The sequence below is a fragment of the Amphiprion ocellaris genome, chromosome 5 (genome assembly GCF_022539595.1).
Source record: "Amphiprion ocellaris isolate individual 3 ecotype Okinawa chromosome 5, ASM2253959v1, whole genome shotgun sequence".
Lineage (NCBI taxonomy): Eukaryota > Metazoa > Chordata > Actinopteri > Pomacentridae > Amphiprion > Amphiprion ocellaris.
In genome coordinates this window covers 28,842,883-28,868,279 of record NC_072770.1, presented here as the reverse complement: position 1 = coordinate 28,868,279, position 25,397 = coordinate 28,842,883, and the positions used below count along the sequence as shown (strand labels likewise).

General features: G+C 38.1%; 1 protein-coding gene across 2 annotated transcripts; it reads left to right on the top strand.

Annotated features, from left to right (window-relative positions):
• The first annotated feature begins 394 nt into the window (after positions 1–394).
• On the top strand, positions 395–24,291 carry LOC111563206 (sodium- and chloride-dependent GABA transporter 2-like). Of its 2 annotated transcripts, none has more exons than XM_035944407.2 (15): positions 395–839; positions 1,160–1,347; positions 2,097–2,231; positions 4,697–4,837; positions 5,139–5,226; positions 6,688–6,820; positions 7,353–7,487; positions 7,661–7,764; positions 8,327–8,484; positions 10,419–10,531; positions 10,640–10,777; positions 10,937–11,039; positions 15,480–15,580; positions 16,898–17,068; positions 20,100–24,291. In XM_035944407.2, the coding sequence occupies exons 1-15, from the start codon at positions 832–834 to the stop codon at positions 20,247–20,249; spliced, it is 1,866 nt and encodes a 621-aa protein (XP_035800300.1). In that variant the 5' UTR covers positions 395–831; the 3' UTR covers positions 20,250–24,291. The 2 variants fall into 2 exon arrangements, with proteins under 2 accessions (XP_035800300.1, XP_023117933.1); XM_023262165.3 differs by having other exon boundaries at positions 398–839; positions 8,327–8,451.
• Positions 24,292–25,397: the final 1,106 nt, after the last annotated feature.

The following is a 25,397-nucleotide window of genomic DNA, read 5'->3' as shown; positions in this document are numbered from 1 at the left end:
TGTGGCTATTTGTGGTTTTTGTGGTGAATGGTGCAATGACTGACTAGTGTCCATTTTTTTTTCTTCCTTCCTTCCTTCCTTATAGTTTTGTTCCTTTCAGGCTTGCTAGAGAGGAACATGGTAAAAAGAAAAGGCACAAGCTGTGAAATGTTAACAAAACAACTCAATTTGTGGTTGGTGGAGAAAAATAACTTCAAAAACTTGAACAAACTTCAAATTTATGTGGTCAAAACTTTACAGATTGCCTTCAACAATCGCAACAGCAAAGCTGCCCTCTCATGTGACTGCATTATAGTAAGATGCCATAAAGTTGGCTATAAATACCAGTGCAAACATAACAGGCTCTGAAACGGAATATTAGCTTCAGTCACTCACACCAGATGACTGTTTGCATACAGAACTAGCAATTAGTATTGTTCTTGCATTAATTATGAACCAAAGCCACAAATTCCCAGTGTGCAGACAACTGAAGCCTGTTTACGGTGGCTGACATAGCAGACGGCTCAGCTGTTCTGGTTTAGTTGCTAGCAACCGTGCTAATCTTAATGACTTAAGGTCCTCCTCAGTGGAAAAATACAGAAGGGAAGTGGCATTACCTCGAACCTTTGTCAGAGCCAAACACTTTTCAGTGAGACAGCACAGTGTGCAGACCAATCCGACAATAATTAGGTCATAGAGGAGCCAAAAGAAAACCATAGCTACTTTGTTTCTCACTTTGGCTCAGCCCATGACATGTTGTTTGTGTAGAGATCCTGCGGTGCACACAGCTGAGAGGAATACTGAACAGTTTTGCTGTTGCTGGAAGCAGCTCCTGGGGGAGGGGACTTTGTGATGGAGGGGTAAGTGTTCACTGTCTTTATGCTTTACACTGGACTGCTAAATGCATTGCTCTAACTCCAAAATGTGCTTGAATAAATTGTAGCTTCAACACTTGCCATTGAAAACTTTCTGTTCCCGATAATCCTGTGAGCTAAAGTTCAATGAATAAATAAAGCTTATGTGCATTGCCAAATAATCAGCTGAGTAGTTCTGTCTGTTTGCACAGCTCAGTGCTAGAAAGGTGTGACAGTCCTGTAAATGTACAGGAAGCAGAACTACTCTCCAGATTGGAATTTACTGTGTGCCTTTTTAATCTGCTATCATTTCTTAATATCTCAAGGGAATTCCTCAAAGGAAACAGCCAGGAGGTGTCTGGTCCAGATAACAGTCTGGTGAAGAAGAAGATTCAGCTGTTGGACCGTGGCCAGTGGGCAAACAAGTTGGAGTTCCTGCTGGCTGTAGCAGGGACCCTGGTTGGACTGGGAAACCTGTGGAGGTTCCCTTATTTGTGCTACAAAAATGGAGGAGGTAAGCAGGATTGCCCCAGGGGGAAATTTCCTGTAAGTTTGCTGCTCTGTTTAAAGTAATGTACAAACATGTTGACCATGATTAATACTTCATGATAAGGGAATGCCCCTGGTACTGTACAACCTGATAGTGATTGTATAGAAATGTTTTTTTTTCCCTTTATCAAAACAAATGGAACTCAAGGCAGAACAAGAAAACCCTGGAACAAGACATTTTCAGTTAATGACAGTGACATTGATCAAAAGAGTCTTAGTTATGTGTTGTCCCTTTTCAGCTAGAATAACAGTAAATCTGACTTCTTACAGCTGTCACATAGAGTTAATATATATGCAGATTAAACCAGTAGGAAGCACACCCACCAAACAAACAGTGCAACACATGAATGAATGAAGGAAGGAATGAAGCACGCTGTCATGTTAATATCCTTGTTAACAAGCCACAGCTTCGGCTGACCAGTAAAAAAAAGTAATGATTTCTCTGTTATGCAGGGGAAGTGAATTCTAATCCAGAAAAATTTGGCTGACCAAAAGCACTTCTATAAATAGGGAAGAAGCAGTCTCCTCTTGCAGTACCTCTGGTAACCTGAGTGATAATTCCCTAAAGGGGAGAGAGAGGGGTGGTGGAGGTGTGGTGGAGTATTCCCCCCGAAAAAGGCAAAGAGGAGCTAATTTAATTTTGCGATGAGCCTCGGATTTGCCCTCAGAGAAGTATCTTGGTATGTTTTTAATGTTTAATGTTCTTTCTCTCAGGTGCCTTTCTGATTCCATACGTCCTGTTTCTGCTTGCTTGTGGCATCCCAATGTTCCTCCTGGAGACAGCCATGGGACAGTATACATCTCAGGGATGCATCACCTGCTGGAGGCACTTCTGCCCCTTGTTTGAAGGTCAGTGTATTAAAAGGAACTCTGGCAGAAGATAGAAATTCATACAACTTGAACATCTGCATTTATGTGTATTAGCTGTGGAATAAAACAACGTGCAGATGTTGGGTGGTCCTTGTGCATCGCATGTAATTTACAAATGAATAAATTGCAAAATTATACACGGCACAATAATAACGGCCCAGCTAAGAGTGTAACGCAAACACGATTAAACGTGAAATAATGTATTTATCGGATTAGTTTAGAGCGAGAAACAAAACTGCTTTCTGTCGGAAGGTCATTGAGGTTGAAACATTGGAATTAAAGTTGCTCAACAGAAAAAAAAAATGCAGCTCTTCCCCTTTAAGAATTCTCCAGGGCACAATAAATTAGTTTTATAGCTTTATATAAGCAAACTTTGCTCAGAGTGCAAAGGTACATTTTTTTTAAAAAATCAAATAACTTATGACTTAAAAATGACTCTTGACCTTTTCTTTATATACTATGTTGCTATGTGACATATATAGGTGCCAAAGAGCATTTCCATTAAGGAAAAACTTTCATATAACAAGTTTCAGTCCCAGATATGTGTGTTCCAGTCACATGTGAATTGATTTGAGAACAAAGAAGCTGCTCACAAAGCATAATTGTGAATAGTACAGAAGTGACTGCATTGGCCTCCATAGTCTACACCCGTGTGACTTAAAAAGATAATTGGGAAACCTGAGAAACACGGATGTTGCTGTCCACACAGGAGTCTGTCTGATGGTGTCAGAACCAACTTGAAGCACTTACAAGATAGTTCCAGCATGTGAAGGTGTCAGCTTCACCCCGAGGGCCAGATACCAAACATTTAAAATCAAATCGCACCTCTTCAAAGAAGGCACCTTGTCATGCACATCGAAATGGATAACAGGATTGATAAATTACTTGCACACGTCGATGTGAAAGTTTTTATGTTTTTTAAGCTCAGGAATGATGATTTTGCAAGCAGCTGGTATCGGCCAAGGCATAGTGTTAATTGAGAGATGACTGGTGTTAATTCCATGTTTGTTAATGTCAAAACAGGACTTTTTTTTCTGTCCCTACAGGTATTATACATTCCCATACTTTGCTCCACCTGTTGAATAATTCCTTTCAATAGTTTATTAGACATCAGGAAAAACAGCTAACAAGCTTGTTATTTCTCCAAAAGTTTAAATAATTACTTGCACGTCTAATAGAATTTGTTGACACCAAGTGCTGAAGATCACCAGACTTTTTCTTTCACAGAAAAAAAACAACAGTCTGGATGACTGAAAACAAAAAGTCACCTTCATGACGCAGCTCTCGGATTATTTTCTCTTTTATGTTAGGTTTTAAATGGCAAAGCAATTGTTTCATGACAAAAAAAGCATTTGGACACCTGATAGTGGCTTCACTGAAGATTACAATTACAATGTCCAGCTGACTCTCCTCCTGCAATCAACCAGTTTCTGCAACAGCTGCGATGAAAGTTTACTCCATGTTTCGTGACATTTTTTCCTCCATGGCACCTTGCAGGTTCTCTGTGGGATTTAGGTCAGAGCTCTGGGACTTTAAGTTTCTCTTGTGGAGAAATATTCTTTCAACGGGCAGCTGGTTTGCTTTGGATTATTATCCTACTGAAAGATCCACTTCTGTTGCTTGAATCATTTCGAGCTTGATTTCTTTAAATTTGCATTCAAACTTCCGTCCCGCTTTACAAGCTGGCCTGCACGACTTTAAGAAGAAAAGCCTCATACTTTAACATTCCCGCCTTTGTGCGGCCTGGTTGGAGTTCTTTTGATTTTATCCACAAAAACTTTCCATCTTCTAATCCTTGTATGTTAAATTTAATCTGAAAGTAATAAACTACAACAAATCTCTAAAAGCTGCTCTCTTTCTCTTCTCTCATGTTTGTTTACTAATTTAATCCTGTCTGTCTTATCCTTTGACCTTATGAATGGTTTCACTCTTCCTCTGTACCAACCCTCACTGATCCTATTTTGAATGGCCTGTGAGCTGCCTCTTGTCTCCTAATTCTCGCTGATCTCTGAAGTGACCCTTGCAGCTGTTTCTCGCTGTTTATGCGGTCCGATCTGCTGCTGGACTTTCTGGGTTCGACTGTGCGCCGTCTGTTCTCAGTCACAAATGTTTTGCCGATATTTTTACAGAAGACTGAGGCTGTTTTGCTGATTTGCTGAACATTATGTGTTTCTTTGTGCAAACAATTGATGCTCAGCCTTTTCTCTGACCTCACTCTACCGGTTTGAATTCACCTAAAACCAGTTCCATGGTAATTTCTGGTGGCTTTAAACAATTTAAAAGGCCAGTTGCCCTGAATTTCACACAGGTTCCCCGAGCAGACTAGCCACAGGTGTGCTTTATTCACAAACTCATGAAAGTTGTGAAAGTTTCATGTTAATTCAACTGAGAAAACCATCAGGCCTGTAATTATTAATCTGACCATACCTCATCTGTCTCCTTAGGGATTGGTTATGCCACCCAGGTAGTGATTGCATACGCCGCTGTGTCGTACATCGTCATTCAGGCCTGGGCCTTCTTTTACCTCTTCTCATCCTTCAGTGCTGAGGTTCCCTGGGCCAGCTGCAGGAATGCCTGGAACACAGGTAGATATGCAAACAAATGCGGAAATTAAGTCTATGCATCAGACAGTCAGATATATCAAACTACCACAGTCTGCTGTCCTAAAAGCAAAAATCCAAACCAGCAGGAGGGATAACCAGTGCTCTTATTGTGTTAACATTTATTACAGGAAGTTAGCCTTGGTGATTTTGGCACATATTTAAAACCTTTAAATCTCAAATTAGTGTGAATGTATTTAATGAGTATTTAACATTGTGTTAAATATAATGCTACATTTTGATCAAATGAAATATCTCCTGCTTTTTTTATATTTTTTTTTATCAGAGGCTTGTGTTGAATTTGATAAAACAAATGCATCGTCTAATTGGACAGCAGCTGCAAACGCAACCACCCCTGCAACAGAGTTCTGGGAGTAAGTGCATCCTAACAGTTGTTTTCTTCTTTCGTAGCTGATGCTGCCTTTTTCTCAAGAGCCTGAACGGTGAAGGTGGATTCACACTCTGTTGTTTTTGTGTGTAGTTTGCTTTTCTTGTAACCAGATGGTCACATTTTACAAGCACTGGGCCACAGAGTGGTCACTCCAGGAAATTCAAGAGCATATTTTTGGGTCACAAGGGAGCAGCATTTCTATGTTGGTTAACCCATAAGTGCCCATTACTTCTTTGTAGTCTCCAGCGAAGCCTAATTGTTTGCACATTTTGTCAGTCCAAATGTAAACACACTTACTGAAACTGAACAAGTTTCTACTGTTAGTCTGTTGGTCAGTTGGTCTCAGTAAATATTCTCATGAAATCGAGTCCAGGTGTCCATAAAGCACAAAAGATGAATCCCACTGGCTTACCTTAAACTCTCCTGCAGCACCACCATGAGATTCATATTTAAAGATGGTACAGACATTAGTGACCCCTTGGGATAGATCCTGACCTTTGGTGATCCCACGATGATTAGCTGAACAACATTTCAAAATTACTGGATGGTGGGAGTTGCCAAAGTCACACCCCGTACACTGTGTCTGACCTGAATGTTTTTTTCTCGCTCCTGTCACGTTGTTATTTGCTGTGGTTTCATTTTCTCTCCCAAAACATCTTCACGGTTTGTGGCTAATAAATCATGTCATTCTGGCAGTTTTTGAAAATGATAAGATGCCTTTCAAACATGTCAGCAGGTTCTGTGGGTTAGAAGGTTGCAGTTAGAGAGACAAAAGTACCACAACAGCAAGGGGTAGTCAGGAGTGACAACTCAGAGGAAGCATAACAAATCAAACAATTCATTTATGTCGGTGGGTTTTGTCAGCACCTAAGCAGACCTGTCCTAAAGCACAAAATTACAGCTATAAATATCTGTCAAAATGTGTCAGCTTTAGAGCAAACTTGACAAATTCACTTTTGCCAGAGGGCTCTACTGTGTTTAAAATGTTGATGAAATGTGCCTCTCTCTCAGAGGAGCAGTGAATTTATGATGTTACCACCTCCAGGAGAAGACAGAATGTTCTTACACCCCAGAACTTTAATGATGCTGCAGAGCCAAGGTCACATTTTTGGTTTTAAAATTTGGACTTTAACTGCAACACTAATGCCATTCTCATGAGCCCCAGATGTCTAAATCGCAAATGGTCTAACATACAAACTTTTGAATAGGAACATGGTAAACATCATACCTTCCACTGGCAATGGGCCTGCAATTGCTCATGATGAAGAACTGCAGGACAAAAGAAAAAAAAATGCTCTGCATAACTACATCATGTGATGAGTCACATCTTCACCATCATAATAGGCTTCTTTATCATTGATAGTAGTCATGAACAAACTTCTCAGTGTTTTTGTTTCCAAACCGCTCTTTCTTTGGCAATATTATGTTTTCTTGTTTTTTCCAGGAGACGAGTACTAGGTATATCTCAAGGGATTGAGCAGATCGGTACCTTAAGGTGGGACCTGGCCTTATGCCTCTTACTGGCATGGATCCTGTGCTACTTCTGTGTTTGGAAAGGAGTGAGATCCACTGGAAAGGTACAGCTATTCCTTTAAAAGATAATTCATTACCTTCTGGGGAGACATTCTCAAGCTTTCCAGTGTTCTTATGATTGATAGTCACTCGATCTTTGATCCAAATTGGCTTGTCCAACATTTTTAGACATAATTTACCAGCTCAATTTGCTTGATCCTATCGCGCAAAACGTGTATATGGAAGCATTCATTATATGTCTCCTCTCATTTATTCAGCTTTATTCTATTAAAAAGTAGAATATCTTACGTCAAAATAGACAATGGTCCTCATGCTCCAAAAAAGTTAGGTAAATTCTTGCCAAAATCAGCTGATGGAACGTGGCACAATGTGAGTACGTTCTGTTAGGAAACACAAATGTGAACTGGTAATACAACTGCCAAAGAATTTCATTGCAGCTGTGCCATAAATAAAGAGTGCATTGTTTGGCATGAGCGAAGCAAAGGATGTAGTACTTTATACCAAGTTGACATCTGCTTTGATTTCTCTTCCATGTAATTAAACTGCATCGCACTGTTCTCTGTTCTGTGTTGACAGGTAGTTTACTTTACAGCCACTTTTCCCTATTTGATGCTGGTGGTTCTGTTGGCTCGTGGACTCACTCTACCAGGAGCTATGGATGGTTTAGCTTTCTACCTGTATCCTGACCCCACAAGGTTGGTGGACCCTCAAGTAAGTAATGAAGTCGAACAGCCATAATAATGCTGCAAAAATACCAAGAAGAGCCGCCAGCTCAGTCGAGCCCAAACACTCTCAAATACCTTCATTTCACACTGTAGACTTTAAGTCTCCACTCATAGAGACGTTAAACCTGTGGGTGATTTTACTAATCTTTATGTGTTTAGGTTTGGATGGACGCTGGTGCACAAGTTCTTTTCTCTTTTGGCATCTGTCAGGGGAGTTTGACGGCTCTGGGCAGCTACAATCAGTTCAACAATGATTGTTACAAGTAAGTGCACTCTGTTTTCTGTCTTTATTTTATAGAAATTATGCAATTTAAACAACTGCAAAAGGCTGGCTTGAGATTCAAGCAATAAATTTGTCTCTTGCTGTCTCAAACATTCTGTTAAGACCAGATAAATCTTCAACTAAGTTATTTTGAGTGCAGATTATTCTGTGTTTTTTTTCTGTATAACATTGTTTTGTACTTTCACAACAGCCATTCAGGAGCACTAAAGGTATACGTCAGGATCAGTACAGTAAAAGCTTTCATGCTCTTTGTCAAATTAATGAAAAACAGATAATACCATTACTGCACATTAATATTTGAAGTCATTCATCATCAGTGTTTATGGACAGATGAATGTTTTATAGCTCTTAGTGTTTTGTTTTCATATTACTGTAGAAATTCTGCGTGAGCTTCCTTTTTCTTTGTGTCTTAAGCAGCCACATCTGTTCAAATTCACTTTGTGTTCATTTTAGTATTTTACACAGTGGTATTTAGTTTTAAAATGCAATTTTTACCTTGCTATTTGCTAAATACTTGGTGGGTTTTGTGTTTGTTTTCTCAGGGACACATTTGTTCTGTGTCTGGTGAATGGTGGCTCCAGTTTTGTGGCAGGGTTTGCAATCTTTTCGGTTTTGGGCTTCATGTCTTACGAACAAGGACTGCCGATATCTGAAGTGGCTGCTTCTGGTCAGAAAACACCTACACTCGCAGAGACTAGAAGTCAGTGTTTACTTTATTAAATATAAATGGATCAGCCACAACATGAAAATCGTGGAAAAATTATAACTACCTTGGCAACCATTAAAAAACAGAGCAAAACTGTCAATAATGCCCACATCAGACATCTATATTTTTTACAAAAAGTTGTCCTTTTGCAACATTTGACTGTTCAGTAATACCAATAATAATAATAATTCAATAATTTTTATTTTATTTTTTTTATATATATAGTATATAAAATCTATAATAATTATATATTATTATATAAATATATATAAAAAACAGGTAAAAATCGGATTATTACAAATACTAATATCTATGAAATTATACTGCTTTACTGTATTTCAATCAGCTAAATACAGTAAATGATTATTTTACAGACACATATTGGACAGTAAAGTATTTCACCATTTATTTTTAGCATGTTTTATTGTTTTTTAATGCATTTTTATCCCAGTGAAGCATAATAATGCACTGTACATGATGTATGACTTATCAGTCCACTGGACAAGCAAATCTGATATTTGAGTGTACCTTTGCTGATTTTGCTGTAAGTTATCCATCTTCATCCATTTATCTTTTATGTAAAAAGAAAATCTGACATGTATGTAGGCTGATTTCAAAGATTAATAGAGAATATTTTTGGGACATGGAAGATGTTTACAATTTTGCATTTTGCTGCAGATACAGTAATTGCTTACATTGTCTTCTTTGAAAACCTACTCTACAAGCATAAAACTCTTCTGCAAATCTGCGTATTAGCATTTTAATTCAAATGTATGGGATATCGAGTCCATCCGTTTGACTGGTTGAACCAGTCAGTCTGCAGTTACCTAATTATCTGTGTTGACTCCATACTTAAATGAATTTGGGATACTGTTAAAAACAACAACAACAAAAAACACATTATAAATGGGGAGTCCTGTGAACTAGCTGGTGTAGGGGGCATCTGTCTAAATTGCACTACAGTCTTGTCAACGCTCACGCTTTCATGCTTATTTTCAAGCTTTCACGCTGCCCAGACAGATCTCACGCTGAATAAGAGGAAACCCCAAAGCCTGCCTTTGAGGCTTCTCTTCACACAGGACAAAGTGTGAACATTTTCCACATTTCAGCACCAACACCGCCACATACACATCACAGAGAGACTGTAAAAGACTCGAGGCGCAAACACCAACCCTCCTCCATTGTGTGTTTTGCTCTATTTGGGCTACTTTGCTCTATGATTTCACATTCATCACAAACTGAAATGTCTACAAACATTCAGCTTTACAGAAATGAAGCAACAGGCATAGTGAATGTACTGTACTTTTGACCAAACATTAACAGGAGCTGAAGTTTAGTTTGTTACTTCCAGCTGTTTGTTGGCGTCTTTCCTCTGAGTTAATTAAATACCTGCAGCATCAAATAATGTTTTTCTGTCGCGTCAATTGTCTTATTACTGTTTTGTCACAGCAGGGTATTTGCAGTAGTGATGTTGTCGTGCATATTTATCCTTCACGTAACTCGATACAGAATGTGGCCCCTCTCATCGTTAAAGTATAACGACTAAAATGTGCCTTGTAGGAACGAAAACACATTTTATATTCCCTTAAGGCACTGTCGTTACATAAATTTTTGTTCCAGAAAATGTTCAACATCTATAGTAAAGTCAACTAAGCTGAGATGGTGACAGCTATTGACGATTGTTATTGGTGCATATAAATTATGGGAGCTGTGCCTTTTCTGCTGGCCTATTTAATGTGTCAGTTCACTGTAAAGACTGTTAAATTCAGTATAATTCTAGCAAGAAGCCCCATCATTCATCATCACATCATCGCCTCAGAATCTGACTCCAATGTGTGGCTGAAAGTTGGCAACCCTGACTATACTTAAAAGTTACAACGAATGACATATGTGACATTAAAAGACTTAATATGTTTCTACACACACAGGGCCCGGTTTGGCATTCATTGCTTATCCACGTGCAGTAGCCATGATGCCTTTACCTCAGTTATGGGCTATTTGTTTCTTCATCATGGTCATCTTGTTGGGTGCAGATACGCAGGTACAGAAACCGTCATATTTTGCATTAAGACAAAATTAGAAATCCTCAGTTCAGTGTTATTGTGTAACCATGGTTTAACTCTTTCTTTGGTCTGTGTGTCTCTGGCAGTTTGTGAGTCTGGAGTGTCTGATGACCTCAGTCACTGATATGTTCCCAACTGTGTTTCGAAGAGCTTACCGCAGAGAGCTGCTGCTGCTCTGTCTCTGCTCTGTTTGCTTCTTTCTTGGCCTCCTTCTCGTCACAGAGGTGAGTGTTTACAGTAAATAAGAGCTGAAAACACACCTTTCCACATTTCTTTTACATAAAATCTATGCAAAATAGCTTCAGTTGAAATCTAATTAAGCACAACTGAATTTGCGTGTTGTTTTTTATATGCTTTAACAATCTACCTCTGTCTTCTTGCAGGGAGGGTTGTATTTCCTTCAGCTCTTTGATCACTATGTTTGCAGTGGCAACAATCTTCTCCTTCTTTCAGTGTGTCAGTCGATAGCAATTGGATGGATTTATGGTGAGTCATTTAGAAACAGAATCCAAACTCCTTTTATGTTTACACATATTTGGTTTATCAAAGTTGATTCTGATTATTGCTATCCTGCATAAACTGGAAATACACTCAGAGGCGCTTTTATTTTTATGCATGTTGTAATCACAGAAGCCTTATTTTGGTGGTTAGTCCTATTGATGGACTGAAGCTTTGACAGGAAGGCCACAAGATGAACAGCTGGTTCAAGTCAAGCTTTTGTAGGAAACATCTGAGTAAATGTAGTCAAAAGAAAAAAGTATATCTGTTAGATGGTGATTCAGTACAGCTTTAGAGCCCAGCTTATCTAATCTCATAACGCAACTATTCCTCCTACACCATGAAACCTGACAGAATCCATTTTTTGGACCATTTCCTGGTAAAATTTAAAAAGCAAAACAGTATGATTCCCAAAGGTACAGACATCATCACTGACCAATTTTATCTTGTAACAGATATCTGCAGATAAACAACACGAAACTGCAGTTCAGAATGTTCCATTACACAGTCTGTCCACCAGAGAGCCCTGACCACCGTCAAATGTGCCACTCAGTACATAGCTTAGCCCTTACTCTTTCAATAATAAAATGTTTGTGATTTCTAATAGAAAAGATTTTACATCACGTGTTCATATTAAGATAGAAATAACCAAATAGCCAATATGTGGCAAATCTTTAAACAACTTACAATTCATATGGTCAAGTAAATGCAAAATTAATGCTCTGAAGACAGCGTGGACCATTTCAGATCAGTGTCCAAACCACTGCTACACCGATTTGGGTTTAGGTTTGTATCAGGCTGCAACAGGTGCTCGGTTTCTCCACGCTGGTGCACTTTGCAAAATGATTCTGTCTTTAAAAAAAGAAAAAACACCTACTTTTTAATTGAACACCACTGTAACCCATATTTTACAGCTGACACAGACGGGGGTTTAAACATACAAATGCTTCATTCATTATTAAATGTGGTGAATGCAGACGCCTCTCACTTAACCCGCATTCCTTTGGTGCATATTCATACATAACAAGCCAAATATATCACTGCTATGGTACTTTGTCACTTAATGTCCTTGATATTTTGTACTTACTTTAATTCCTATGTTCTTTTTGACACTGAGATTTGTTCCCACCACCCCTCCTATTTAAGCTTACTTAAGCTTGATGGACGTCACATCCTCTTGAGGAGGGTTGTGGTCTCTTTGGAACTCCTTCTTTGAATGTGAAAAAATACAAAAGATCTAAGAGGGCTCTAGACAATTGCTGTATCACAACATGTCCATCATGTTGACCCCTTGTCAACAGGGATTTAAATACTGCCTCACAGGGGTTCGGGTGAGAAAAAATTTGGTATGAGAAGTAGTGTTAGTCTTAAATCCAGCCACCAGACCTACGTATTTGCTTTAGCCTCTTATGCCCCACTGGGATTAAAATGTGTAAGTTGCTCATAGAATATAATCACATGAAAATAGGAATTAAACATAAAAACAACAGTAAAATACATAAAATATTATTAAAAATAGCTCTAAATTATCTACAATATTTATATTATTTGGGTGAAGTTCCATATTTTATAGTCTTGTAATTTACTGTAGCTTTATTATTACTCTGGTTTGGTTATTGTCTGTAACTAATGACTCTACTGGGTGTCAGCCATAATATGTAAATAACTCTGGTATACACTACCAGTCAAAAGTTTGGACACACCTTCTCATTCAATGTTTTTTCTTTATTTTTACTACTTTCTACATTGTAGATACATACCAAAGACATCACAACTATGAAGCAAGGTATATGGAATTATGTAGCAAACAAACAATTGTGAAAAACTTAGATTCTTCAAAATAGCCACCTTCTGCTTTGATGACAGCTTAGCAAACCCTTGGAATTCTCTCCATGAGCTTCATGAGGTAGTCACCTGAAATGGTTTTCACTTCACAGGTGTACCTTGTCAAGGTTAATTTGTGGAATTTCTTGCCTTCTTAGTGGGGTTGGGACCATCAGTTGTGTTGTGCAGAAGTCAGGTTGGTACACAATTGACAGCCCTATTTGACAACTGTTAGAATCCATATTATGGCAAGAACCAATCAGCTGAGTAAAGAGAAACGACAGCCCATCATTACTTTAACAACTGAAGGTCAGTCAGTCTGAAAAATTGCAAAATTACTGAATGTATTCCCAAGTGCAATCGCAAAAACCATCCAGCGATGCGATGAAACTGACTCACGAGGACCGCCCCAGGAAGACCATCAAAGGAAGACCAAGAGTAACCTCTGCTGCTGAGGATAAGTTCATCTGAGTCACCAGCCTCAGAAATCACAAGTTAACAGCACCTCAGATTAGAGCCCAGATAAATGCCACACAGAGTTCTAGTAGCAGACACATCTCTACATCAACTGTTCAGAGGAGACTGAACCAATCAGGCCTTTATGGTCAAATAGCTGCTAAGAAACCACTACTGAGGAAAAGCAACAAGCAGAAGAGATTTGTTTTGGCCAAGAAACAATGAATGGACATTAGACCAGTGGAAATCTGAGCTTTGGTCTGATGAGAACAAATCTGAGATCTTTGGTTCCACCCGCCGTGTCTTTGTGCGACGAAGAAAAGGTGAAGGGATGGTCTCTACATGCATGGTTCCCACCATGAGGCATGGCGGAGGAGGTGTGATGGTGTGGGGTGAAGTCACACTGAACCAGCATTGCTACCACAGCATCCTGCAGCGACATGACATCCCATCTGGTTTACGTTTAGTTGGACCATCATTTATTCTTCAACAGAACAATGACCTCAAACATACCTCCAGGCTGTGTAAGGACTATTTGACCAAGAAGGAGAGTGATGGAGTGCTGCGTCAGATGACCTGGCCTCCACAGTCACCTGACCTAAACCCAATCCAGATGGTTTGGGATGAGATGGACCACAGAGTGAAGGCAAAAGGGCCAACAAGTGCTCAGCATCTCTGGAGACTCCTTCAAGACTGTTGGAAAACCATTTCAGGTGACTACCTCATGAAGCTCATCCAGAGAATGGTAAGAGTGTGCAAAGCAGTAATCAAAGCAAAGGGTGGCTATTTTGAAGAATCTAAAATAAAAAACATGTTTTGACTTATTTCACACTTTTTTGCTTTCTACATAATTCCATATGTGTTCATTCATAGTTTTGATGCCTTCAGTGAGAATATACAATGTAAATAGTCATGAAAATAAAGAAAAAACATTAAATGAGAAGTTGTGTCCAAACTTTTGACTGGTTGTGTGCTTCCATCTTCAATAATGCTACAGGGTATGAACTGCAATATTTAGTCTTTAGTTATGTTACTTTTTTTGTAATTCCAATCATGATCCTTTTTACTTGAAGGCATTTTACGACACTGGTTGTTGTCTTAGATGACCTATATAAAAATGTGGTCTTGACTTGTCTCGACTGAACAGTTTCATCTTGTTTGTTCATCATGCTTGTGATCTTATCTGTTGTTGAAATCTTTTCCATAATTAGTCTAATTTGACATTTGTCAAAGTACAGTGTTGTTTTTTTTGGACATTGCTTTTGAAGTATCTTTTTCTAATGTGTGATCAGGCTAATAAAGACAGGTTTATTTTAAATGTAAGGCAGATTATAACGCTTGTGAGGATTCTGAGGCACCTTGCCATATTAATGAGGAATACCAAATATAATTACACACAACTAGCTTGTGTGTATTTAAAAATCTTAACCTGTCTTTTAAATAGGATTTAAAATCCCAATGCTGTTGTCATTCATCAGCATAGGAAGGAGTGTGGTTCACTCACAAGTAGGTATGAGGAAAACCTACTTAAAATCAGCATCTATAGCAAGATCATACTGGCCCTAAGCTACATTTATAATCATTTGTGAATGTTTGCCAAAATGTTTGACCATTAAAACATAATTATTATTTGGAGTTAGTGAGCATGTGGCAATAAATGTAACATTTTGTGTTAGAAAATGTGACTCTCATTAGAAATGTTAAGTGTTAATGTGAGATCAGACTGTATGTAGGTGTATAATTAGTTGTAACGTGGATGCCAACACTGTGAATAATGTAATTAATATGTAATTTAAAGTGATAATGTGCCTGTAAAGAGCATTCAGTCACTCACACGTGAGGAACTTTAATGCAGGCAATAAATAATCATGATCATTGCTATATGTAGAATAAATTTACAAATGATTGTTAAAAATTTGACTTCATCTATGGGTTGTATAATTGTCAAAACTTGCCCAGTTCGTGCTCTCTATGAAGGACAAAATGCTTTCTCTGTTCAGTATTTGGCTAATTGTGCATTTATTGCTGACATTACATGAACAACTTTTCCATCTTGTTCTTCAGTCCAGCTTTATATGAAAATGCGATTTCAGCGTCTGGTTTCAAAATGTCTTCAAACAGGCTATTAACTTTCCATATCCTGAACAGGTGCTGATCGTCTCTATGACAACATCGAAGACATGATTGGTTATCGTCCATGGCCTCTGATGAAGATTTGCTGGCTTTACATCACCCCTGCTGTTTGTCTGGTGAGTGAAACGGTTTCTAAAAATAAAAGAAGTTTTATTTATTTTTGTGATTATTGTAGAAAGAAAATAGAGCCCTTCTTGTGATAAAAGCAAAAGCAAAAGAAAGTTAAAATGGGTGATTTGTGATAATGTCAGTTAATTATTAACGTTTCCTCACTGCTTCATAAACTGTGAGTCAGTAAATGGTATGATGTGAGGAATGAGGAGGAGGTACAAGTGAATGAAGAGGGGGTTTACAAATGTGAACTGAAAGGCTTTCATTTGAACCAGCGGGCTTCATCTGTGAGGTCTCAGTTCAGAGGGATAGTTGCACTGCTGAGGGTGAAAACGATGGTGCATTTTTACAGAGGCAATATTGCCTACTGTGACGTTATACAGAGTGTATGGGAGGAAGGTAAATACAAAATCATGCACGTGTTGCAGGTATTTAATTCGGGAAACATAATATATGTTGACATTTAATAGAACTAATATGATCTTTCTTTCGTCTATTTTTGTTGTTCTTATTTTTACACCTTGGCAAATCACTCTCCCTGCAAGTTATTTTTCACATCACTCAATCTCTGAGTCAAAGAGCTTGTCGAACGGAGTGAGATGAGGCTACAATACATGTACAAGTCTAAAGAAAGCTTACAATAATACTCAAGAACGAGAAGAGAGGAAAACAGATGAGTATCAAACTGGCCACTAAAACGTTCAGAGTTTTCATTTTAATCGGACCAATGAACCTACAAACCAACTTCAACATCTCTAAACTGGCCGGCAACACTCAGAGTTATGCTGGTGATTCAAGCAACAAAACTCTGGTTGACATAATCCTACTGATGATAAGCTCAGTGGGTGTAACTGCTGCCATCTGTAAGCAGTAAGTGGTGCTTACACAGGTGTAACACTAAGTGGTGACACTTAGTGTTACACCTGCACAAATCTGCTGCCTTTTATCTTGCAGAATATAATGAGGTTAACTTTAGGCGTGGCTCATAATTCTACTTTATCTCTGTGGCATTGAACTGAATTGAAGTAAAGGCTCAGTGTAAGCCAGTCAACTTTTGCTTTCACCAAACAGACGACCTTGTCTGTACTGGCATATGAGTTTGCACGGCATTAACTGAGCCACATAAAAACTGCCTCGGATTAAAAGAACACAAACGTATGTGGACAGGGCTAAACTAAACACACTGAGGCTCAAGCAAGCAGAAGTGGACTGGCTTTGAAAGCAAATGTGTTGATTAGAGGTTTGTTAAACGTGATATCAATAAGCAAATTTCAATAAAACCTGTAAGACAATAACTGTTTTTGTTCTGTCGTGGTTGTCAGGGTACCTTCGTCTTTTCAGTGGCGAAATACAAGCCTCTCAAGTTCAACAAAACCTACATCTATCCGACCTGGGCGTATGCTCTGGGATGGTCCCTCGGACTGTTCTGTGTTCTTCTGGTTCCCCTGTGGATCATCTTTAAAGTTACTACCATGAAAGGGACTCTATGGCAGGTATGTACTCAGTAAAGAAAAAGAAGAGTCAGCTCAGTTTAAATGAAATATTTCTACATGTTAATTCATCTTGTTGGTCTGGGCTTTCAAATTTGTGCACATTGACCAAGATATTTAATTTGATTCTCATCTGAATATTAATCTTCAAGTTTACTCTCCATTTTATACATTAATTCTGACCCCTTTTAACTATTTAGAATTTGTCAGGCAAGCGATATAGGAAACAGGAGGGACAGGACTATGTGGTCGTCTGTACACTTTGTTTTTTTTTTTTTTTTTTTACATTTTATTTTTATTAGGAAAGAGCACAAGTTTACAGTTACCAATTCACTCTTTATGCAGTACAGACTTTCCTTTTATATACATTTTTGGGCATCTTTTACTTATAGTATTGTATTTAGTGCATTTCGCTCACAAGCCCCGATATACAAAAAGAACGAGAAAGAAAAAAAGGCAAAATAAAAAACAAAACAAAAAAAAAAAAAAAAGCAAAACAAAAGAACCAGCAAACGTACAAACTTTGTACAGATAAGGGGGAGTTTGCAGCCTAAAAATTCAATTATGGAGTGATGTTATACCAAAGCACTTATGCGACTTAGAGAAGTCATAAAAAATCCGCTCTCATTGGGGTTATATAAGTGATCCATTTTTTCCAGATAACATAGAATTCGGGTTTTTTTAGATTCAGTGTATAAGTCAGTTTCTCCATTTTAAAGATTTCAAAAATTATATCAATCCAACCATTAAGAGATGGAGCTGTTGGAGTCAGCCACTTTTTTGTAATATTTTTTTTACTTGCCGCCAAAAGGGCTTGTAACAATTTTTTATCACTTCTCCGATCCAGATAATTAGTATAGCCCAAATAGAGGTTTTCAAAGTTAAGTGGTATGTCAGTTGCAAATACACAGTTAAGTGTTCTATGTATCTTTTTCCAATATGTATTTAATTTAGGGCAAGCCCAAAATATATGATAATGGTTAGCCTCCTGAGAGCCACACGATCTCCAACACATTGGTGCAGTAACATATTTACCCTGTATAGGGCTCTTAAAGTATCTAACCACATTCTTCCAACAATGCTCTCGCCAAAATAAAGAATTAGTTGAAGACCACTGAAATGAGAAAACTTCCTCCCACCGATTCTCTGAGATAGTAATATCAGCCTCTCTCTCCCACTTCTGTTTGATATACAGTGTTTTACTTTTATCTGTAGTGAAAAGAGCATTATATATTCTGGAAATCATTTTGCTAGTCAAAGAACCATAAGCCAATTTCAGTATTTTATAGAATGCCTTATCAGACTGTGAAAAATTTGAAGTATTGCATTTTGAAATAAAACTATGTCTGACTTGGAGATATCTATAAAAGTCATTTTTTCTTAAGTCATGTTTGTTTTGAAGTGTCTGGAAACTTAAAAACACATAATTTTTGGTAAATGACAAATAGGTTGTGAGACCCTTTTCTACCCAGGTCTGTACACTTTGACCCAATTTGATACCTGATGGTAGCAATTACATACATCTCAGTGGCTCAGTGGTTAAAACTGTTGCTTTACAGCTAGAAGATCCCCAGTTCGTGTCCCGGGCGGGGCCTGGTATCATTCTATGTGGAGTTTGCATGTTCTTCCTGTGCATGCTCTGGATACTCCGGCTCCCTCCCACAGTCCAAAAACATGTTGAGGTTAATTGATTTTAAATTGTCCATAGGTGTGAATATGAGTGTGCTTGTTAGTCTCTATGTGTAGCCCTGTGATAGAACTCTAAGTCAGCTGGGATAGACTCCAGCCCCCTGACTCTAATGAGGATTTAAGGGGTGAACAGATAATGGATGGATGTAAAGTCAAAGTTGGGATTGAACAGAACTTATTTGTGTTCATTTCTGCTTTGATGAAGCACAATGAAAACACACAATTATCTTCAATTTGAAATTAGTCTTAAAATCTGCAGAAGTTAGTGAGAAAACAACATAAAACACAAACTATCAACTTTCTCATCCTCTTTTCAACAAGTGGCAACACAAATACCACAACGAACACAAGTACGATTGCACAACAAGCATCAGACTTTGAAAAGGCAAGTTGAAGCAGCTACTTGACAAGAAAACTCAACTTGAGCATAATGACCTTCAAGAATGTGAGAGGTGAGAGGTCAAGCTTTTCTCTGTAGGCTCTGTCTGAGTGCTACATACAGACTCACATTCTTCCCACAATATTATTTGACAACCGAGTCAATTATTTTCATTATCATTGAAAGACTTTGGGCTACAAATTGTCAGAAAATACTAAAAGAATTCGAATTACCAAAATCTTAACATAATTATTCACAATATCTTACTGCTGATCAGTTGTGTCTACTCATCGTTTAGAACTGGTGCAAATGCTGTATAAAAAACATTACCTTTAACAGCATTCATTTAGACAAGTTTGCAGTTTAAAGTAGAGGCTTTCCTCAGTCTCCTCATTTATTTTAATGTGGCTGCTGCACTGCCAACACAGAAAGTTCAGGGGAAAAGCTGTGCTCAAATTTTGGCAAAAACATTATCCAAAAATACACTGTGTTGGCAAATAAAATACTAATAAATTTGTAGTAAATTAAAATGTAATATGCTGGTTTTTCCCATACAAGTCAGGACAACCAAAAACCCACCCTTGATCAAAGACCAGTTATGGGCAGAGATATTTATGGAATTGAAACAGAATTTCTTGAAAATATGCAAATCGGCAAGTCTGGCAAATCTTATTAATGTGGGTCAAGTAGTTGTTGAGGTATTTCCATGAAAGGCTTATTGTGGTGCTTTCAGAAGAGTTGGGGGCTGAAGCAGAAGTACAGGACTGCAAAATTCACCCATCAGCACCTCTTACTTTTTGTTCAGCTAAGTCATTTTTAACTGTCATGGAGAGAGGAACACTCAAAGAGCCTTTATACTGTTGTTCTTGTTCACTCCCTTCTTTTTTCTTTGTGTTGCTGCTGATTGGGTTTGGTAAACTACAGTTTGTCTGATGTGAACACACTGACCTGATGCTGTTTCTACAGAACGTCAAGCAGCTCTGTCGCCCTGAAAACAAGATGCACAACACAGCAAAGCAACCTGAGCAGTGTCCTTTGAATCCAGAAAACACTCCTACACCTGCTGCCAACGAATACAAGGGAAGTGGCGGAACTGAGATGGAGATGCAAGTGTGAGAAACTGAGCACTTTTGATAATGTTTGAAATGTGATGTTTTTGTTTTTTTTGTTTTTTGTTTTTGCTAAGCTCCAGGTTTCAGAAGCTAAGCATTCTTAACATATTACGATGAGCAATAAATTCTGAAGCCTTTCATTTCAGATGAGGTCCGCAGCCTGCACAATAAGCAGTCATGTGTCACCATCATAGACCTACCATGTAAACACAGTATTTAGAAGATAGAGTTTATGGCGTTTGTTAAAGCTATTTTCATTCAAAGCAAATCATTTCAGGATTCAGTCTTTCACTTTTACAGAGGATCAGAAGATGCTAATTCTAATTATCACTGTCCACTAACATGCACTGTCACCACAGATTTTTAGACAATCCCACACCCATAAAATAAAACATCTGGGAGTGGCAGCTGATAAATTCATTCAATGCAGAATGATTTATATAAAAAGTAAATGTTGCCTTAATATTATAGTGCCTATAAAAAATATTTGCCCCTCCTCTGTGGAAGTTTCCCCCATTTTTTGTTATTTAATTTCAACACTAAATCATAGTCAATTTAATTCGGCTTTTTTGATAAGAATTTACCCCCCAAAATACTCTTTCATGTCAAAGTGAAAACAGATTCTTACAATGTCCACACATTTTTACAAAGAAATGTGAATCTTTTTGTAAAAAATTAAAAAAAAATAAAAACATAAAATAAGTGATTGTATATATATATATATATTCACCCCCTCTCAAGTGACTCACCTTTTTCAGCACAGGTGCAGCCAGTCGGTGCTAAAAGTCTCACAGTTATTGAAATGGAGATCATCTGGTTGCAGTGAATCTGTCTCAAGTAACTGTAGTATAAAGACTCTTGTAACTGGAAGGTCCAGTCAGTGGTGGATCACTTTTTCTGGCTATAACTACACCATGAACACAAAAGAACACTCAAAGCAACTCCGTGAAAAAGTTATAGAAAAGCATAAGTCAGGGGATGATGTGCATCCCTCTGAAGTCTTTACTGGATCTGGAGATCCGCAAATCTTCCACTCAGTGTATATCAAACACAATATCATTAAGACTCAGAGTTTACGGACAAGTCTTAAGGATTTACTGTAAACTTAAAAAAAATACAGCAAAATGAGGCGGGCTCATGAACTCAGGAACTGATAAAGGTTTGACAAACCATCTTTTTATACCCTAAAGGGCTCCCTCTGTCTTGGGGTGTCATTGTAGATTTACAACCTTGACCTGTTTATCTCTGTTTTATGGCTTACCCACCTCAAAAAGAGGCAGTTTTTTTTTCTCACACTGTGGTAGAGCGATAATCCCACAAACCCTCACAGGAGCCCAGGGTGGTTTTGCAGTCTTCTCAGCATAGACTGCAGGACTTGTAAACAGAAGTAACTGTGCCAAGTAAATCCTCACAGAGTAAGATTAAAATTAGTAGTTCAGCTGAAGCTGCTGATACAACTTTGAAAAATACAAAACACCAACAACTCCTCGGAAGGAGTTACAAGCTACAGTCTCCACTGGGAGGGTAGCAAAGAGAAGGTCAGTGCTGAAAAAATGTAAGTTTAAATCACAACTACAGTTGACCAGAGGACACGAGAGACTCAGAAGTCAAATGAAATAAACTTCTTTGTGTCTGGCAGACACCAAACACTGCACACCATCCCCACTGAGAAGCATGGTGGTGGCAGCATGATGATGTGGGAACACTTCTCAGCAGTAGACCCCGGAAGGCCTGTAAAGGTGGAGGGTAAAATGAATGCAGAATAGAGAAATCCTGGAGGGCAACCTGACACAGTCTGCAAGAGAACAGTGAGTTGGGAGGGGAAAAAAATCCAGTAACATCATACAGCCTGTTCACTCATTATCCCTGTGTAACCTGATAAAGCTTAAGCAGCTTTGCAAAGAAGCATAGATTTTAAAATTGCATTGTCCAGATGCACAAGACTGAGACCTATTCACACACTCGACGCAGTAGTTGCTGCTAAAGATGCGTCTATGAAATAGTGACATGAAGGGTTAAATACTTATGCAATCACTTATTGTATGTTTCATATTTTTTACATAGTAATGGACAGTATGTTGGAGAAATCTGTTTTCCCTTTGACTCTTTTTTTTTTTTTTTTTTTTAACAAACTGTCATCAAAAAAGGCCAAAAGAAATTGACTTCACTATGATTTAATGTTGAAAAGTAATAAAAAGGGGAAACTGCAACGGGGTGGATACTTTTTATAGACACTATCTGTCAGCTATCAGCTTTCCATGTTATATGTTTTTTTATTGTTACATTTATTTATGTACATCAGTTTTTATATTCACAGATGATTTGCTGTAATGTAGTGGGCACCATAAGCATGAGAGAACAAAGAAACTAATTATTTCCTCATTTTTCTTTGCTGTATCAGCTGGATCCCAGCCCATCACATCTCACTGAGTGATGGGATTTCTGCATAGGTTTATATACCTGCAGTTTGTCAAATGGACCAAAGTTGCTTAACACAATACAACAACAATACATACTTAATGCCAGTCACACTGTTCTCACATGGTATCACCAAGTCAATATGCATCAAATCGCCACACAAAACTAATTTCAGGAATCAGGGCTCCAGAAATAAAAGCCCTATTTATTTGCTTCACATAGAGTGTTAGCTGTCTTTCAGCTGAGGCACAAATGCAAAAAGCCTAAAGTAACAAGAAAACCTCTAATGAGAAGTCCTCTATAACTCCCAGGGAATGTTTCATTTGGAATACACAATATTGGGTTTCCGTTTGGAGTAGTTTTGTGTATGCTAGCAGTTCTGATTTGGCTATACCAAACAGAAATATTTATAGATGGTAGTCATAGTCCTATAATATCAATAAATGATCCTGTGTTTAGGCCCATTCATCTCACACGCGTACATTTGTGTGCCTTCACCAACCAGTCGCAGTTTACTTCCACGTCTGTCCAGTCTCATATATTATATGTAGTAACTTGAAAAACTGAGTCCTGGTATGTGTTCACATACTTGGCCAAATAAGCTGATTGTGATAGAATACAAAGCTGTAGCTGCTGCAAGGAAGCTACAAATTCTCTGACATGGATGCTTCACACACATCTTAAATCGCTTTAAAAGTTTAATACAACAACCGCATTTTTAAGATGGACACCCAAGATGAGCGTCACCAATTCAGCATCTGACCAAATGTAAAATATGGTTACAGAAGGGGTTCTGAGTTGAGTAATGGACAGAAAAGTGTTTTTACAGAGATATGTCACAGTGAAGTTGACCTTTCAGATATGAAATCACTTTATTGCTGTATCTTATTGGACGTTTGTGTGAATTTTCTGTCACGCTTAAGAAAAGAGTTCTCGAGTTATGGAATAAAATGTGTTTTGTGAGGTTACAGTGACCTTTAACCTTTAACCACTACAACTTAATAACTTCATTGTTGAGTCCAGGTGAACTTTTGTGCCAATTTTTTTAAGCAATTCCCTCAAGGTGTTACAGATGTACTGTGTCCACAAGAATGAGGAGGATGGAAAAAACACAAACAGCTGCAGGGAGGATGCAGCTATGCCCACAGAAAATGTTTTGATACAGAATATATTATATATAACAGTATGTATTTCAGTGTCATACACGCACAATTTTTGGGAGTGGGCTATGACTTTTACTCACTTTACTTTTCACTGTGTTTGTTTATTGATGTAACGATCCATAACTGCTGATTCCTGGAAAATTAATGTTGATCTCCAATGTCAAAGTGAGGGTGATTTAAGTAATAATACTCACAGATATGCGTTGTAACAAATTAAGACTGAAATGTTGTAACCATGTTGCACATGAAGCACCAATCATTTAATAACACTTAGTAATTACTATACTTGCAAGTTGTCTTCCAAGGAGAGGTGGCATCTCTGTAGCACCTGGAAAATCACAAAGAATCGCAAAACATATGCACTTTGTCACATATTTAATGTTGACTTTGTATTAGCATTCTAAAAAACTTTTATCAAATTATATATATGCTCTGGGAGATCAATAAATGATGTTTTAGACTGTGTGAATGTTTCTTTGTTATGAACTGTTGTATTCATTTTCCATTATGTTTTTACAATTTATATTTAATTTCACATAGATTTCCTGTGTATGGTCCTCGACTGTACCTATTTTTTAAACCTCTGCTTGGTCACAAGCTAAGAGTAATATGAGTTTATTTTTTATTTTTTACCTAACCTAATCTAACCCTAACCCCCAGGCAGGGAGAGGCGCCTTGGGAGTTCTAGCCACTTCCGGATGTAGTTGTTGGCCTTGGTGTCCAGCTTTCCCACACTTGTTGTTATTTTACACACCTTCAAAGGCCACATTAATCGATGGTAAAGAGTGAAATGGTAGCACCAGACTTTGTATTTGCCAGGAAGATAGCTCTGGTGTGTTCTCTTCAGGCCCCCCTTTAGTTGGTTGGATATAGTGTCTGTCATGTGCCTGTCTGTGGGATCAGCTGTGTACTCTTTGCCCAGACTCCTTACTGGTTTACGAGCCATCACTATTTGGCTCTCTGTATTAATTATGGATACTATGGTTTGCAAGTTTTCTTCACTATTGTTATCAGCACTATGCCATCTGCATAACGTATGTTATTTATGTTATAACCTCCGATGGATACTCGCGGTAAGCCTTGTATTTTCCTCATGATGTTGCCTAAACATTATTATGTCAATATCTCAACAAGAGGGAAAAATACACTGGACCACTTGCACAGAAATATATGTGATGTCTACAAAGGTTCTCATAGAGCCAGCTTTGGATGATAACATCCCAGTTCACTGTTTCTTTACCCTGCCTACAGGCTGCACCTCAAACAAACTGTACCCATAGATAAGACAAGATCCTGAAAGTGAGCTCATGTTGCAGGACTGTTTTGTCTACACTGACTGAAACATTTGTGAAGCTGCATCTACTCATGAGGACTCTGGACTGAACATCAAGGCTGCATCAGCACCTGTATCCACACATATCTAAAACTAAATCCTTGGGTAAATATTCAGGTGTGACACATGCTGCCTGCTTACACCTCTGCTTACTGGACGACAGAATTGCAAAGTGTTGTCTATAGAAAAACATCAAACAGGTCAAAAGGCGGCACAGTCAGAAGCTGGAGGGTTTTCA